This window comes from Acipenser ruthenus, chromosome 18 (assembly GCF_902713425.1).
Source record: "Acipenser ruthenus chromosome 18, fAciRut3.2 maternal haplotype, whole genome shotgun sequence".
Classification (NCBI taxonomy): Eukaryota; Metazoa; Chordata; class Actinopteri; order Acipenseriformes; family Acipenseridae; genus Acipenser; species Acipenser ruthenus.
The window spans coordinates 17,233,595-17,251,301 of record NC_081206.1 but is presented as its reverse complement, the minus strand read 5'-3'; the positions used below and the strand labels follow the sequence as shown (position 1 = coordinate 17,251,301).

General features: G+C 40.0%; 1 protein-coding gene across 1 annotated transcript; it reads left to right on the top strand.

Moving 5' to 3' along the window:
* Positions 1–198: 198 nt before the first annotated feature.
* LOC117423349 (zinc finger FYVE domain-containing protein 1-like) lies at positions 199–17,346 on the top strand. The gene is made up of 11 exons (XM_034038972.3): positions 199–2,118; positions 2,680–3,184; positions 5,279–5,493; positions 6,172–6,278; positions 6,868–6,976; positions 7,726–7,823; positions 7,941–8,058; positions 10,341–10,511; positions 11,014–11,194; positions 12,625–12,738; positions 13,831–17,346. The coding sequence occupies exons 1-11, from the start codon at positions 1,636–1,638 to the stop codon at positions 14,061–14,063; spliced, it is 2,334 nt and encodes a 777-aa protein (XP_033894863.3). The 5' UTR covers positions 199–1,635; the 3' UTR covers positions 14,064–17,346.
* The last annotated feature ends 361 nt before the right edge of the window (positions 17,347–17,707 follow it).

The window sequence follows — 17,707 nt, the reverse complement described above, 5'->3', positions numbered from 1 at the left end:
AAGACCCATTATACCCCACTCTAAAACACACTTCTTTATCAATGCCATTTTCAATATGCTGGGACTATTTAGTGTTCTATTTTTTAACTGTTTAATTGTTTAATTCTGGACAACCAATTAATAATAACAATTTCTTACTCTGTTTCTGTGATCACAGAGTTTAAATATTGTATCCCTGTGCAGAAAAACTACGTTTCCCGGTATGCACCGGAAGAATGAAGCGCTCTGCTCTTTGGCCTGCGACTGAAAATAACCCGATCAGCTGATGGGTACTGACAACAACAACCAGAGAGACCGAACAGGGACGGGGTTATACTTTTAACACAATACAATGCCTCTTGATCAGTGCTGGCATTTTTAATATCAAGATTTTTGCCGTCTTGAAACGTGTTTGATATTTGTATTTCTCAGGAAAACGCGCTCCTTATTTTAAAACGTACCGCAGTTACAGTATCCCTGAGTCACTCGGTCGCTTCTTTTTCCTGTGTTGTTTTTACTAGGGGTTGTGCCGAGAGACTTGTTCTGTTGTTGTGTAAAAATAAGTCTTCGGTTTTCCTTTTTTTGTGTTCAATTGCTTTGATACGCGCCTGTTTTAATTTGTGTGCGTTTCTTTCTCAAAACGACACGAACGTCATCTGTAAAATAAATGATTTGTGAAATTATAAGAAAACTGTTCACTTTTCTTTCGTTAAGAAAATAGAATAAAAAAAAAAAACACAACAACAAAAAACACATATAAATGTCGAAAAAGACCGTTGTATTTAATAATTTCAGGGGAAATATCTGTGTGGCAGACTAGGTTCTAGTTAGATTATAAAATAAATCGAACACAACATAGCAGCCTTTATAAATGGTGCTTTCTCAAAATAAAGCGTAAGGAATGATGCAGTCCGACTGGGTATGTTGACTTATGTTATTGTTGAGGACTACTTGATAAAAGTGTTGCTGCACGCGCTTATCTTGGTTTTGATAAGTCAATTTATGTGTGGATGAAACTAAGTAAACAAACACAAAAAAGCCATAACTAAAATATAAGGTCGTTATTATTAAACAGTACTTCTTGGTTAAGAATAGGTAGTTTATATCACTGTTATTGGAATTGTCTGTGTAAATGTGGTTATGTTGTAAAAACAACAACCTTGTATTACAATTTAAATGTAGCTTTTGTTGTTGTCATGTTCAAATTGTGCTAAGCTTTTATAAAAAAAACAAAAAAAAAAACAGACTGGTTTAGTGTTCCTTTCTTGTGGATATATTAAACAGATATAAGCTATGCAAGAAGTTTTTGGCGGACTTATTTTGTTGTAAACTAGTGACTAATAATAATAACAGGAATAATATTATTTAAAAAAAAAACATCACCATTGTACCTTAAGTGATTGTCTTAAAGAGTTTTGCGTTTTAATATTTTTTGTACACTATTTTTTTTTTATTTTTTGTTAAAAAGGATTATGCATGTTTAGTAATATTAATAATAGATAAAAACAAAATAAAATACATACTTCACTTGTAGGAACCAAACAAGGGTGACATAGGATTCAGGCCCTCTGTATTCAGTATCTGAACAGGTCTGTCTTTTATTGGTAGTACTGGTACTTTTAATTTATAGTGTAAGGATTGAATATCAGTGTAGCAATGAGTGCCCAAGCTCCATCCTCAGAGAAAGGAGTGAACACTGGCCTGGTGTGCCAGGAGAACTATGCCTGTGGTGGCTCAGAGGAAGCCCTGTTCGAGTGTGATGAGTGTGGGAGCCTGCAGTGCCAGCGATGTGAACTGGAGCTGCACCGTCAGGACCGGCTCAAGAACCATGAGCGGGTCCGCATCGGGCCAGGACACGTCCCCTATTGCGACACCTGCAAGGGGGCCAGTGGCAGCCTGGGGTTCGGGCACCGGCAGAGAGCAGCCATCAGGTGCCAAGGATGCAAGACCAATCTGTGCGCCGTCTGCCAGAAGCGCACCCACAGCGGGGTGAACAAGAGGAAGCACCCCATCAGCGCCTACCCCCCCAGCAATGCCACAGAGGGGGCAGCAGCCGTGGATGAGGGGGAGGCCCAGAAGAGACGGCTCCTCGAGAGGGTCCGCTGCTTCCTCCTGGTGGACGAAAACGAGGAGATCCAGGTAGGGGGTTGGGATAAGTGAATGTTAAACCAGAGACCTTGAGGTCCAAGACTGTCCTAATTGAATCTCTGTACCACAGTCGCTATGCACTTCTTCACTTCCCTCTCCAGCAGTCTGGTTAGTGCATTAAATATTGTTAACTGATGTAGTTATCTCAAAATGTCAGGTTGCCAGATGCACTGTGGGCAACGAAGGCTACAATTGGAGCAGTAATATTACTTGTACCCCATTTTTCCAAGTAGCTCCTAAAACATTTAACTGAATCAGGTAAGGAACATCATCTCATGCCAAATTTAACTAGTGCAATAACTCAAAACTAATCTAAGCCTGAAATGGAGAAAGGTTTATACACCTACCCAGGACACAGACAAAGTTTTTCTTAGATTCTCTCCCAGAGAGGTAATTGGCATAAACTCAAATACCTGCTCTTACATGTGAAGTGGGGTACTTAACTATAGCAGGTATCCTTAAATTTACTGTGCCTCTGTACTCGCCATGTTTTCCTGTGCTTTATTCCATCGGCATCTGGAATCACTTTATTCTGTTCTTTCTTTCCTGCAGGTTGGGGATGAGGAAGAATTTGCCAAGAAGCTGGACTGCAAGCAGGACGAGCATCTCAAAGTGGTGTCAATTTTCGGCAACACGGGTGAGGGAAAGTCCCACACGCTGAACCACACCTTCTTCATGGGTAGGGAGGTGTTCCAGACCTCTCCCGCCCAGGAGTCCTGCACTGTGGGGGTGTGGGCAGCTCTGGACCCCCTGCACAGAGTGGTGGTGATGGACACGGAGGGGCTGCTGGGCACCAGTTCAAACCTGGGGCAGCGCACCCGGCTGCTGCTTAAGGTCCTAGCAGTGTCGGACTTGGTGATCTACCGCACACACGCTGACCGGCTGCACGATGACCTTTTCAAGTTCCTGGGCGATGCCTCGGACGCCTACCTGAAGTACTTCACCAAGGAGCTGAAGGCCACCACTGCCCGCTTCGGCCTGGACGTACCTCTGTCCACTCTGGGGCCGGCGGTCATCATCTTCCACGAGACTGTGCACACCACACTGCTGGGCTCAGGTAAGCAGGCAGCAGTTTTAAAAGTGCAGTTTTAAAAGTGCTGCTTTTCAGTGTCTCAATTATTTTTTTTTCAGAGCTCTCGAGCAATGAAATTGGTTGGAAATATTGTATTCTGTAGGTAAATACAATTATCACCGCATTGCAAGTGCAAGGCAAAAAGGTGGTGGGAGTTTTATAGACAGAGCCAATTAAGCCAGGGCGGTTTCAGTGTGGGGTGCAAATTTGGCCAATTTTTAAAGAAGTATTTATAAACGTTGTGACTACAGCTATTATTTGACACAGCGAATCAGAAAGGACTGGATAACTCTTTCACGTTTGCTATAATAGTCAAGCAAGGCGGGTGATAAATGTGATTGACATCTTTTAATTTGCTTACTGTCGCCCAGGCCGGGTCAGGTGTATTAAATAAACTGAAAGTCATTGCAGTAAGTAACAAAACCTGTGCAGTTAACAGGTTTTCATGATGTTTTAATGAAGAGTCAGCTAAAAAAAAAGCATTATCATGCCTGTTGAAAGGTATCCAATCTTCCAAAGTGTGTAACTGAGTTTGAAAAATAAAATGTTCTGGTGGATGACCGTTCTAAATAGCTGTATTAAATACCACACCCCTTAGCTTAGAATCAGGGTGCTGAGGGTATTTGTTTATTTCGGCGTTCAACTTAAAGTTAAGTGTATTATCTACAATTCCAAACCCCACAGCAAAACACTTCTTGTAACTAAATTGTGTATCTAAGGAAATGGTAGTCTAAGGAGTTTTTTTTTTTTTTTTTACTGGGCAGTAGGGTAATTCCACAGTCAAGCAAAGGTGATGCCGTGGTATAGATAAACTCATTTATGAATGAACATTTTGTGTTATTATTATTTATTATTTATTTATGTACAATTATATTATTTTTTTACACATTATTTTTACATACAATTACCCATTTATACAGTTTGTTTTTTTTACTGGAGCATTCTAGGTAAAGTACCTTGCTCAAGGGTATAGCAGCAGTGTCACACCCCAGGGATTGAACCCACGACCCTCCGGTCAAGAGTCCAGAGCCCTAACCACTACGCCACACTGCTGTGTTGTACATAGTTTATTGTTCCTGTTGAAATTTCTCTAATTTTCCAAAGATTTTGTGTCATTTGAGTTACTAGTTACTATTGTCTGTATTTTACTTTTCGCTGTTGTTCAGTCAGAAAGGCCAGTGCCTGAGGGCTTTTGATAGACAGCAAAGACCAATAGTGAAACAAGCCTGAACACACAGAGTGGCCCAGAATTATTGGAAAATAGTTTACTGCACTGTTTACTTTTCTTTCTACACTGCTGAAGAAGAGTTTTTGCCCGTAACAACTTTTGTGTACATCCCAAAAATTAATTCTTAATTCTCCTTTCTCTCACTCTCACTCTCTCTCTCTCTCTCACTCTCTCTCTCTCTCTCTCTCTCTCTCTCCCCCGTTCCCCTGTGGGTGCAGGTCATGGTGATCTTCTGTTTCACGATACAGATGGCTCTAATTTAGTTAACCCTCCTCAATGGGGGGTGGGGGTTATGTATTATTAGATGTTTTAGTGTAGTAGGATTTCTCCCAATACATATCCCTTCTCATTTACAATATACAACAGTTAAAGGAGGTCAAACACTAGCCAGCAGGACTAAAAAAATATGTTTTCCTGACTCCTGCAGAGTTGATTTGGGTGTTCTAAGTAAACAGCTTAAATAAACACAAACGTAGTGTATTTTTGTTTAATTTCGTTCAGTCTGAAAATGAATGAGTGACAAATATAAGTTTTGCTTTGCTCCACTGAGCTAAAACAGAAATGTGAAAGAAAGAAAAAACAAAAGAATATTTATATATATATATATATATATATATATATATATATAATTACACGCACACACATACATACATACATACATACATATATACACAATCAGATAAACAAGCAAGTAACCACAAAGTTGCAGGTAGCAGCAGTTCAAATGTTTTTGAGTTTTAAAATGTTAAATTCAGACATTGCACACAACATTCTGTGAGTTCTAGCTGTAAATCACATTTTAAATTAAGGTAGTTTAATTAGTTGCTGTTTCGTTTTTTATCCTGTTTCAGACAAGCCGTCGGACTCCCCGGAGAAGCTGCTGCAGGAGCGCTTCAGGAAACTGGGACGCTTTCCAGAGGCCTTCAGCTCTGTCCAGTACCGAGGCACGCGCACCTACAACCCCCCCACCGACTTCTCAGGACTGCTGCGGACTGTGGAGCAACAGCTGAGCAACAACACCATGCGCTCCCCCCGCCCGCCACGCGTCATCTACAAGGCCCTGCAGGTACCACGCCTCCCCAGGGTACAGTGAGACTGGAGACAGAAGCCTTGGGGGGCCTAAAAAACATTCACAAACTACATCAAACAGCAGCTTAGCTGTGTGTCCAAGGCTTGCATTAAGATTTGTACATTCCTGTTTGTTAGTGCGCATTGAAGGATTAAGTGATTTCCAGATTTTTTTTAACCCAGAGAAAGAAAGGTTATCATATTCAGTTTCAAGTTTTAGGTAAACTGTTCCACATCTTGGGGAGTTGATATGCAAAAGATAAGTCACCCATATATGTTACAATTCTCGAGACCAGAAGTTAAAACGATCTGAATAGAATTATATAATGAAGACCAGTTAGATAATGGGGTCTTTTTTATTGAAAAAATACAATACTAGAAATAAACCAGAGGTATTTTTCATTCCGTCATTTTTGTTTTTTACCTTTTGAAAATGATTTACTAATTTAGTAATCAGAACCATGGAACCAGAGATTTTGATTTACATCTGTGGCAGAGGATGAATGTCACTGACGTATTTTTTTTTGGTAATAATTTTCATAGAGGTCCTCATTTTCATAGTCCTTGGGGCAAGAGGCAGCAGGTTTCTAAACAGAAAACAATTTTACAATTTACATACAATGTCAAATAGAGGAGTGCATGTGTTGTCTTGACACCTCTTCCTGTGGTGCTGCAGGCTTTGAGTGAGCGCTTCAGTGGGGAGATCCTGGACGAGCACATGGCTCACAGCTCCTTCTTCCCTGACGAATACTTCACTTGCTCCTCCCTCTGCCTCGGCTGTGGGTAAGTCTCTGTTCATGGTGCTCACCCCTGTGGGTGAGACCGGGTAATAGCTAGAGTGTGATTACAGTAACTACCTGCATACAGGTCAAGGAAAGAACTCCACTCAAAACGTTAGAGCACTCTGGTAGCATAGGAAAGGTAACTCTACTCAACACTGCTAGTAAACTAATCTGGTGTATGTTCATATTTGTATCTGTGCCTTTAGTACAGTAGTGAAGACACTTTAGAACTATTTATCTAACCTTTCATCTCTTTCCCTAAACTCCCTATTTTAGTGGGTTTCCCTTCTTTCAGTTTAATATTTGAGTTAGCGAGTAGCAATTCTTGAATGTCTTAAGGTTTTGAAAATTTTTAAAAATAAAACCATATGTATTTTAAAATGCAGTACCAGTACTGTCCATGTAATAGACTCGGACTTGAATTACAGTTCGCTGTATGACTTATGTACAATTCAGATCTTCAGTGGGTGATGTATGTGCAGTAATATCAATGTACAACACTTTATCAATGTACAGAAGTCAGCATTTGACTCCTGATAAGAGGTTTTTTTTTCTTTCTGAGACTTGAGTTCACGGTTGTTTTGTATCAGGTCTGGCTGCAAGAACAGTATGAATCATGTCAGGGAGGGGGTGTGCCACGAAGCCAAGCAGCGCTGCCGCTACTCCCCACAGTACGACAACAGAATCTACACCTGCAAGGTGAGGGGCTGCACTCTCTCTACCAGATCTCCCTGTGCTTAACTTAGTACCAGTGTTACACAACACCCTGCAGTCTTTCCAGAAACCACATGGCGCTGCCTTTGCTGTGTCCCATGTTGTTGGTATCGCAGCTTTATATTTTCAAATAAATTGCTGTTTTTTTAAAAACATTTTCAGGCATACATCATGGGTCATAAATCAGCTGGCTATAGCTATAATACGACCAGTTATGCTGTCAGTGGGAGCCTTAGTGACATTTATTTATACACACTGTTATAATAAGAGTTTTGTGAATTCTTGTTTTTCATTTCCGTTTGCAATTCCGGATATTTTATAGACGTAATGATTGTTGTGATTATCCAACTACTTTCATTTGTGACTTCAATTTAAGTAATGTATTGCCACTCTGAGAAGCCCATTTTAACAGAATACTGTACTGATAATTGCCATTTTGATCAATTGTGTGTTGGAATTGATTAAAAGGGAACGGGAATTGGAATTGAAAAACAAGAAATGACCCCAACTTACTATTTTTTGAAAATCTCAATCCATGTTATTGGTAAAACATTTGAACAGCCATGCGATAACATAACCACAGTTGTTGGTCATTATTAGTTCCCATATCGCTGCTACTGAAAAACAAAACTAAAGAAAGATGGGTGCCACCCATCTTTCTTTAAACTCCACTTCAGTTAGGAATAGAAACCCAGCTGTTCAAAGTGTTGTTCTCTTGCTGTGTTGCAATGCAGGCTTGCTATGAGGCTGGAAAGGAGGTGATTGTGGTTCCCAAAACCTCTGCGTCCTGCGACTCACCCTGGCTCGGTCTGGCTATATATGCCTGGTCTGGGTAAGTGCTCTATTTCATTGTGATAAATGTTTTGGTTATTTACTGTGTAAGAGAGTATAAGCTTTACTACACAGTGAAGTGTGAATGGAGCTGTAGAGATGACTGCTGTGTTTGCAGGTATGTGATCGAGTGTCCGAACTGTGGGGTGATCTACCGGAGCCGGCAGTACTGGTTTGGGAACCAGGATCCTGTGGACACTGTGGTGCGCACTGAAATCGAGCACATCTGGCCTGGGGTAAGTGCTTCTGTCTTGATGACTTACAGTGTTTTCACAACATTTATAAATATCAAGAAACGAGTGGATATAAACAGGTTCTATTTCATGTATTAAATGTATCAGGTATGTTTGTTTGTTCCGTATTACTGATAATAACTGAATGAATAACTGTTTTATTTATAAATATTTATTTTGAGAAAATAATCATGAGTAGTGTCCATTATTGCTGATAAAGATCCTGAGAATAAATGTGTATTATGTCATTGCAATCACTCAGGTTGAAACCATGTCTTGTAATTTGCCCAAACATCTATATTTTTCAACAAAGCTTTTGTAAGGAAGTATTGTAAGGTCCCTCGGGTCAATAGAATAACTTGTTGTTGTACATGTATCTCTAAGCAGAATACATAATAAAAAAACACTTGCCTTAAAAAAAATAAATAAAATAAAATAATATATATCGTGTTTGGGGGGGGGAATTTATAGGAAGAGAGGCAACTACAGCCAAAAAATGCCTGGTCCGAGTGGTGCATCTGGTAAAGGCGCTCCGCGTGGAGTGCAGGATGCTCCCTATAGCCTGGACGTCGCCGGTTCGAGTCCAGGCTATTCCACTGCGGACAGTGGACAGGAGCTCCCAGGGGGTGGTGCACAATTGGTCGAACGCAGCCCGGGGATGTGGGGGATGGGGAGGGCTTAAGTCGGCCAGGGTGTTCTCGGCTCACCGTGCACCAGCGACCCCTGTAGTCTGGCCGGGCACCTGCGGGCTTGCCTGTAAGCTGCCCAGAGCTGCATTGTCCTACGACGCTGTAGCTCTGAGGTGGCTGCATGTTGGGTCTGCAGTGTGTAAAGAAGCGGTTGGCTGACGGCACACGCTTCGGAGGACATCGTGTGATCGTCTTCGCCACTTCCGAGTCAGCGCGGGGGTGGTAGTGTTGAGCTGGGCCTAAAAATAATTGGCTATTCCAAATTGGGAGAAAAAATTATCAACAATTGCCGACTACTAAATTAAAAAAAAACAAAAAAAACATCTGGTCCTGGGGGAGCCTCCCACTGAAAACCACTTGGTCATGAAAGGGTTAAGGGTCTGATTTAAGTAATTGAGAACTCAGCTGGAATGCAAACCAGAAGACACATGGGGTCCCCAGGACTGGGGTTGGGGAGCCCCGATCTACACACAGATCAAAAACACTCACCTAACTTCCTCCTCAAACAATTGATTTCTGCTCCCCTTTATACACGTGGCCACTCCCATATTAGCACTCAGTTACCTAATTGGGGAATGGCCACACCGGTGATTGTTGGCAGGGACAGAATTAACCCCATCCCTGCCAACCTTATATTACCACACGCATTATTTACACCAGCAGGGCTTCTGCCCTGCCACAGTGGTTATGTTATATTTAATTGTGTTATATTGTGTTATAAGTGTATTTAGATACCGTCCATTGTAATTGCTAATACTTAAATAAATAAATAAATAAATAAATAAATAAATAAATAAATAAATAAAGTTACACGATTAAAAGGTTACACTTAATTAAATGATTTTTGCAAAAAGCCCACCTGTTTTCTTTTCTTGTTTCTGCTAACTATTCTTTTCAACATCAGGTACTGAATATCTTTATATTGAATGTTATAGAAACATACACCTCTATCTCACTCTTCAGTGCTGAAAGCGTAACTCAATATCATCTTTTAAAATAAATACAGTAAAATGCACCTGCTAATTCACATGAAGTATGAACTACTATAATTATACAGAAATATAAAATGAAAAAATGTATGAAAACACTAGAGCTTTGAAATTCTAGTTGAAATATGCAGTAGAAGAATGCAGCGCTCTTCTTACTCTCCTGTCCTCACCTACTCGCTGCCATTTTCCATACATGAAATAGAAATGATCAGTTTAACCCCGAAGCTCAGTACTAAAGTTGGGTATCCGCTGATCCTGAACTTTGTTCCCTGTATTTTTCCATTGCAATTTATACTGACAATACAGAGATGGGGATGATCCCCAGATAGGTCCATACTAGCTGGAACTCAACTAACAAATAACTAAGGACTACATTCTCAAGTTCGTTTCAGTTGACCACTAGAGTGTTGATCCAACTACATTTTAGAACAGTCTTCTGTTGTCATTGGATAGCTGTCCTTTAAATTGCTTGCAGTCTAAAATGGTAGAACACTGTTAGGACAGTTCATTTCAAGAGGCAGAAAGGGCATTGATGATAGTGGCTGGCTGGTTAGGTGGGTGCTGTTTTCCAGCTAACGCCTGCCTCTCTTTATCTCTCTGGTTTCAGTCGGACGGCTTCCTGAAGGATAACAACAATGCGGCTCAGAGGCTGCTGGACGGAGTGAACTTCATGGCCCAGTCCGTCTCCGAGCTTAGTGTCAAGCCGGCCAAGGTGGTGACCTCCTGGCTGACCGATCAGATCGCTCCCGCCTACTGGAGACCCAACTCTGAGATCCTGGTCAGTAGTGGTCGGGTAGCTGGGGGGTGTTTAAAGCATTGGGACTTGATTCAGTTTGATCTAAAGCAGGGGTTCTCTAAACTTTGTCAAGGTTGGGACCACTATGGAGTTAAAGGATCACAGACATTTATTTGTTCTGTATGTATTTTAAATACTGTTGTTGCACCTAATGCATGTAATTTAAAATGTGGCTTTGTTTCAGCATTACATTATTAATTATAGAACAATAAGTATTTCATACTCTGCAGAATAGATGGATAAATAGCAAAAATTATTTCTGTACAGTAAACCTATTGTTAATGGCCACTAACTATTGAACTCATTCACTTTTAAAATCCTTGTTTGGAAAATAGTCTTTTGAAATTACTTTGGAATTGTAACAGTCAAACACTGCGATTATTTAAGAAACCATTGGGGTTAACTGTGAGCTAGTGCAGGGACAAGCCTTGAACGCTGCACAGCCTCTTCTTATTCCCCATCTTGCTCTGCTCCTGACTGTCAGAAATGCCACAAGTGTGACTGCCCGTTCCAGGATAATGACACCAAGCACCACTGCCGGGCCTGCGGGGAGGGCTTCTGTGACAACTGCTCCTCCAAGTCCAGGCCAGTGCCTGAGCGGGGATGGGGGCTGGGCCCTGTGCGAGTCTGTGACGTGTGCTTCGAGCAGAGAGGGGCACGCCAAGGTAAACACCAGACTTCTCCCAGCCTTTATCACAGCGCCGCCATGTTACATCAAGCTAAAAGAGTACGAACCAGGGTTTTACAATCCATTGTCTTTCTGCCAATATTACCACTGCTTGGAGATCTTTTGTATCTTTGTATGTATTTTTACCTCAGTTTGGAATATGCAGTTGTTTCAAAGACAACACAATAAAGTTAAAGTTGCTGCTTCCTGGTATGAAATCACTTCCTGTGTGAGAGCTCAGTTTCACTCCAGCTGGTCTTAGCTACAGTTGGGTCATGTGACCTTCCACACCGGACATGATTAAATACCAGTTATTAACGTATAAAAAACAAGCAAAGAACCAAAAGACCTTCATCACAAGGCCTATCGTAATGTTGCTCATGGATTTTAAAACTTTCTAACAGGGTGGCTGCCAGGTGCGAACCAGCAAGCCTGCACACCACAAGCGAGCATCTGAACCACTGTGCTGAAGAGCCAGGCCCGTCTACATTCGTGGTTACAGAAGTTTTCAGCTCATCTCACCAGCAGGGGAAATCCTTAACGGCAGTGCATCACACAACACTGTCCGTTATATTTGCTCTGGGATTGCCCATTGTAAATTTCCTATTGTCCGCATGTTCACGTGTTCACTGTTTGATATTCTGTACTGAGATATATCTCACCGAGCATCAAAAGAAACTTATCACTATTATAACACATTTATTTTCGAAATAAATAAGGTATATAAGTGATGGACATTGACGAAATGTTTTTGGTTTCTTTTTAATCACTCGATCATTGATCCTTGACCATGACATGCTTGAGTGACTATGACTGAAGCATATGCACTTAATCACCTAATTAGTGAGACAGTTGATTGGACACTGGATATGGAGTGATTCAGCTGTTGAATTGCAAGCTTGAATAAAAGCAATAAAGAAAATCACAGAAAAAAAACAATATGCCACGTCTGTCAAGACAGCAGCGCCTTTGTGCAAACGGCATGTTGGAGGCTGGACTAGGGCAGCGTACTGTGGCTTGCCGTCTTGGGTGCTCACAGCCAGCAATTTCATACCTGGCGAGATGGTATAACGAGACACACTCAATGACAGGCCACAAACTGGGAGACCAAGAGTCACAACACCTGCCCAAGATTGACAGATCATTTTGCAGCAACTTCGTGATGTCAGTTGTTAATCAGCACAATAAAAAGTCACTGCACCTGCTCTAGAGTTTTTCATTTTTTCGATCTCATCTAGTGAATTTGATCCAAATATAAGTGATAAGTTTCTTTTGATGCTCAAATATAAGCGATACGTTTCTTTTGATGCTCAGCTATAATCCCAGAGAGTGAAATCAGTATCTTGGTGGCTATTGCTACATAACATAGTAACCTGCTGTGCCTCCTAGCCCCTGCCCTGCTGATACGTATGTTGATTTGTGCTGTAGATTTACAGGAGGCTGAGTTGGAGGAGGAAGGAGGGACGCTGATCGCCAGGAAGGTTGGAGAGGCTGTACAGAACACGCTGGGGGCTGTAGTGACCGCCATGGACATCCCCTTAGGTGAGCTAGGAATGTCTGGATTTTAATCCTCAGAAAACCTTTCAAACTCACAATAATATCTTTATGAGTCTTTGAATCAAAAGCATACAAATAAGCAATTAATCTGCAGTCTGAATTTGTAGTAATAGTCTACCCCAAACTTTGCATTAGTTAAGGTTTAAAATACCAGAACAAAGCCTGCTGTTTCAGGAAATCCATTCACCCCCCTGGAGGGATGTAGGTAATTGGTCATTATTATTATTATTTTTTTTTTATTGTATTTATTTATTATTTTTTTTTTTTAAATCTGCATGCAATCACATACAGTCAAACCCACTCGTTATCACTCCTGTTAATGTCATCCTCTGCTTATTATCACCACATTGAAAGGACTTGGCCAAAATATTATGGGAGTCAATGGGGACAAGCTCCTGATAATATCAGTTTGGTTATAATATTATTCACATTATACAGTCATACAGTGCACCTGATTTTCACCCCATTTAATATCACTTCTAGGGAATAAAAACACAACATTAAAAGGTTTAAATGAAAGCAAGTTGCTTTACAGTATTGAAATGTTCAGAATATAAAGTACTCTTGCACAATGTAGTATACAGAACATTTTTACAGCTTTCTTAAGTTTTAATTATTACATTATTTTCTACAGGTACAGTAGACTTTATTGAAATTATTTGTTTATTACTGCACATTTTTCATCAATGCAATACTTTTGCACATTTGTAAGCTTATTGTCACAATTTTGTGCTCAGCCCTTTGAAGCGATACAAAAACAGTTTGACTGTATTTGCATAATTTATAAGATAGATTTATTTCCAGTTTCCCACAGTGTTCATAAGTTAATAAATGTTTTATTGTATTTCACTTCAATCCGAGGATCACAATACTTTTCTGAATAGGTACTTAAGTTCAACAACAAATGTTTTTAGGTTTCTTTTATTATTTTGAAATTTAGCCCTTTTGAGTGTTGCATAATTGTGGATGATTTCTGTATTGATGAGCTCAACTACCTTTAATAACGGGGTGACTTGCTAATGAAATGGTTTGCAGTGTGAAGGGTGGAGAGCTAACGGTTTCCCTTCCCCTCTGCAGGTCTGGTGAAGGATGCGGCCCGGCCGGTCTACTGGGTCCCTGACCACGAGATCACACAGTGCCATCACTGCTGCCAGCCGTTCAGCCCCAAGCTGTCAAAGCACCACTGTCGGGCCTGCGGACAGGGCTTCTGTGCCGAGTGCTCCCAGGAGCGTCGCGCCGTGCCCTCGCGAGGCTGGGACCACCCCGTCAGAGTCTGCCTGAACTGCAACCAGAAACCTGGGGACCTCTAGCAGGACGGCCGGGGGTCCCTCTCCCAACCCACCCCCATCCCAGGAGAGCGTGCTGGAATACACACTGTAAACCCCTTTTAGATTGCAAGCTCCAAGAAATCAGGTTAGACACCATGAATTGCAACGGTGAAGGACAAGACTGTTGCAATGCATAGTGTACAGTGCTGTTGGGAGACAGTGATTACATGGACATAGCTAACGTGATGGCATGCTATTGAAGGAGGGTTTCCGGTATGCAGGGTTGTGGTCAGGTCGCTTCACTGCAAACGAGGAGTACAGCTGAGAGGTTGAGTTACTGCACAGTGGGCCATATTCATCAAGGTCTTGACACCAAAATGCAATTTGCTTATTTTTTCGTCCAAGTAAAATAAAACTATTAGTCTTAAAAAACTTTTAAAAGACACTTTAGAAGGTTTAATTAAGGACTTCAGTTAAGTGTGCTGAAGTGGTTTGTTACTAGAAACATTAACAATGTTATTTTTCTTTACAGTACAATGCGATTTGAACAATTGTTTTTTTGAAAATGTGGGCCGATGTGCTCTGCATTGAATCAACTTCCACTCTGGCCAATAGAGTACAGCTCCCAAAAAATAAAAATCCTTGTAATGTGTCCTATAGCACTGTAACAATCATTTTCCTAAGTCTCTGTGACTGGAAGTTATGGGAATGTGCAGCACATCATGTGGAAACTCCCTGCCATGTACCAGTGCGCTCTTTCTCTCTGGAACCAATACCTTCTCTTCAACACTGCAGTGTAGTCCTCAAGACTTTATAACCACCTTGTGTATTATTAGGGTTCCTGGGTTTCAGTTTTTTTCTTTTCAGCATTTATGGTCTTTTTTTACTTGCAGCTTTTAAATCTAATGGGTGGAGAAAAACAATCTAATGGAGTGGATTTAGTGTAGTCAAAGAACAGAATTACAAAATTAAGAAAGAAAAAATCATTGCAGTAAACCAAAAGAAAACCCCGAATTGGTTACTCATCATATATTTTATTAAAGGTAGCATTTAATATGAGAAGTTCGCTGCTTCTATCATTGGCTGGTTACAATACCTAAGTGGCACTGGCCTTATTGACTGGTCATGAGTGATTAAGCTTTTTTATTTGACCTGCAGGACATTCAAATTAAGTATTAAAAAAAAAAAAAAAAAAAAAATCTAGCTGTATTCATTTTTATTTTAATGATGCATTGTTGGTTTACTGCTGGTTTCACAGAGCCCGATTAGCACTAATCTACTACTCTACCTTACCATAGTGCTAGATTAATCTAATCAGGGTCCATGAAACTTATTGATAAGCTGAAAACGGGAACCCTGCAATATAATTAGAATAGAATTATGTCTGGATGCTAAAGCGGAAGGGATATATATATATTACACATACACAAATATATGTGTGTGTGTATATAATATTTAAACACACAGTTACTCACATACACATATAAATTACATAAATTGGTCTAACAGCACTCAATCTCAGTCCCTGTTTAAAAATAAATAAATAAAGAATTCGGAGTTTGAATATTTAGGTGATAAAAAAAAAAACAGGAAAAAACGTAAAACATGCTTTCTATACCTGCTAATTTTTCCATAGTAGAGCAATTTAATATATATTTAAGACAAGAGTCAGTAGCTGCTAAAATTAGAATTATGCCACCTGAACCATACTGAACACAACTGTATGACACTAAAGCACCCAGAAACACTTTTTGATGTACATAGCATATGTTTTATTGCTGTAGCTGAGCTATTGGAATAACCAGACTCTGATCATGTAGTTAATTTAGTTAAAGGTAGAATACATTAAATAATTACCTTACTTATGTGTTCATTCATGTTATTTACTTTCCAATTCTTGATTTGATTCCATTTTTTTTTTATCACATCCTTGAAACTTGAAAAGTTTTATCTTGGCCAGATTCATAGCAATATCTTCTAAAGATCATTTGAAGATGCTTCTAGTTAGTTACCCACAAGGACGATTTGCATCATCAATGACTAAAGGCAAGAGAATAACTAATTCCATTGTTAGTGTCACCTTCAACACCTGTGTGAGCTTTCTGTTCTGAAAAAAAAACAAAAAACTGCCAGATTCAGTGCAACTCATTAACAGCAGCAATTAACTCAACTAGCACATTACAACACAATTGTCAATAGGGAAGCTTGCACAGGTGTAGACTAATAATCAAATTAGTCTTACAATGATGACACTAAAAGCCCTTGTGGGGAACCAACTAGAAGCATCTTGTAATGGTCTTTAGTAGACAACATATTGTAATAATCCTTGCAGAGCTCTGACGTTTTCAACTAAGTTTTAAGGATATGATGAAAAACCAAAGCAAACCAAGAATTGGAAACCAAATACCAAGAATGATATGTGACCGAATTATTTAATATTGAACACTCTGTTTATTCTCCCTTTAAGGAGAAGGAATTTTGAAATAAAATAATTAGCTTCTAACATCCAGGTTTAGTGCTGGCTGTTTGTAATGAACCATTCTGCATGGTAGATGTTTCTGTTCGTTATGTAAAATACACATTTTTATTTTTCTGCTGCCCTCGTCAGTGTGATGTCACTGATCAGTGTTATTTGTATCCCAGATGTGACATATTTAAAGGAATCTGATATAAAGACTTTAGGCTCCTTGTCAGAGGCAGTGGGGTACCCTCTGCTTTTCTAGTCTTGTTTTAAGTGCTTGTTTGAAGTTTCTCCCAGAATGATGGCAATTTGTGAACTCTCATCCCTAACTTCTTCAATTAAGAAGAAGGCTGGGGGTTTGTAAAGAGAGGTTCAGAATTTCCTTCTTGTTTGATAAATTTCCTCTTGTAAAGAAGTCTCTGTTGTCTCGTCATTGGATGTCTTGCATTATTTTGTCTGGTCTTCAGAATCGGTGAAAGTGTTCATTGTTTTGGATCATTCCAGCTCAAGTAGATCAGTGGAGGTTTCCTGACCCCTGTCAATTAATAATTGTTTGTTAAAGTCATTGAAACTAGCTTAAAAATGATACTGAATTTCTCTGTCTAGTATAGAGAAAGGTGGGCATTTGTATTACCTCCATACAGTCACACAATCTCAGCAAGCTCAAGTCAGCTACTCTGGTCCACTTGAGCTGGAATAATCCTGAAAATTGTGTTGGGTGTTTATGCTTTTCTTTTCCTCTCAACTGTTGTACCAAACTTTTCCTTTTGTCCTAAAATCCTCTACCATGCTGCACATTGAGTTCTGAACCAGGTAGAAAATAAATGCAAAGTTGCCATATTTTAACTCGGGCACTGGTGTTGATACCCCAGTACTGTGTGTCTAAATCTAAAATGTGATAAAAAGTGGATACACAATGTTTTGGAAGACAATTATATGAATCATCTTTCATTTTCTACCAATTTTAATATCATTTACATGTGTTCCATTGACTTGTCATGTGCACACAGTGAATACAAGTCATGGTGATCTTTCTTTTTATTTACTCTAGCTTTGTATTTCCAGCGGTGGCAGGGGATTTACAGTATCAAGTATTTACTCTATTGAAAGGGGCATACCAAACCTAACCCTAACTACGTCTTCAAATCTATCTGTGTTACTACACCTGTAACTAGTTAATGCCAGTCATGAAGCTATATTTAAATCCCTCCACCAGAGGGTGCAG

What these genes read in the sequence shown, in the direction of transcription:
- LOC117423349 (XM_034038972.3), top strand. Translation starts at nt 1,636, where the DNA reads ATGAGTGCCCAAGCTCCATCCTCAGAGAAAGGAGTGAACACTGGCCTG. An exon ending in CACCACACTGCTGGGCTCAG is followed by an intron (nt 3,185 to 5,278) that starts GTAAGCAGGCAG and finishes ATCCTGTTTCAG; the next exon opens with ACAAGCCGTCGGACTCCCCG. An exon ending in GACCCAACTCTGAGATCCTG is followed by an intron (nt 10,512 to 11,013) that starts GTCAGTAGTGGT and finishes CCTGACTGTCAG; the next exon opens with AAATGCCACAAGTGTGACTG.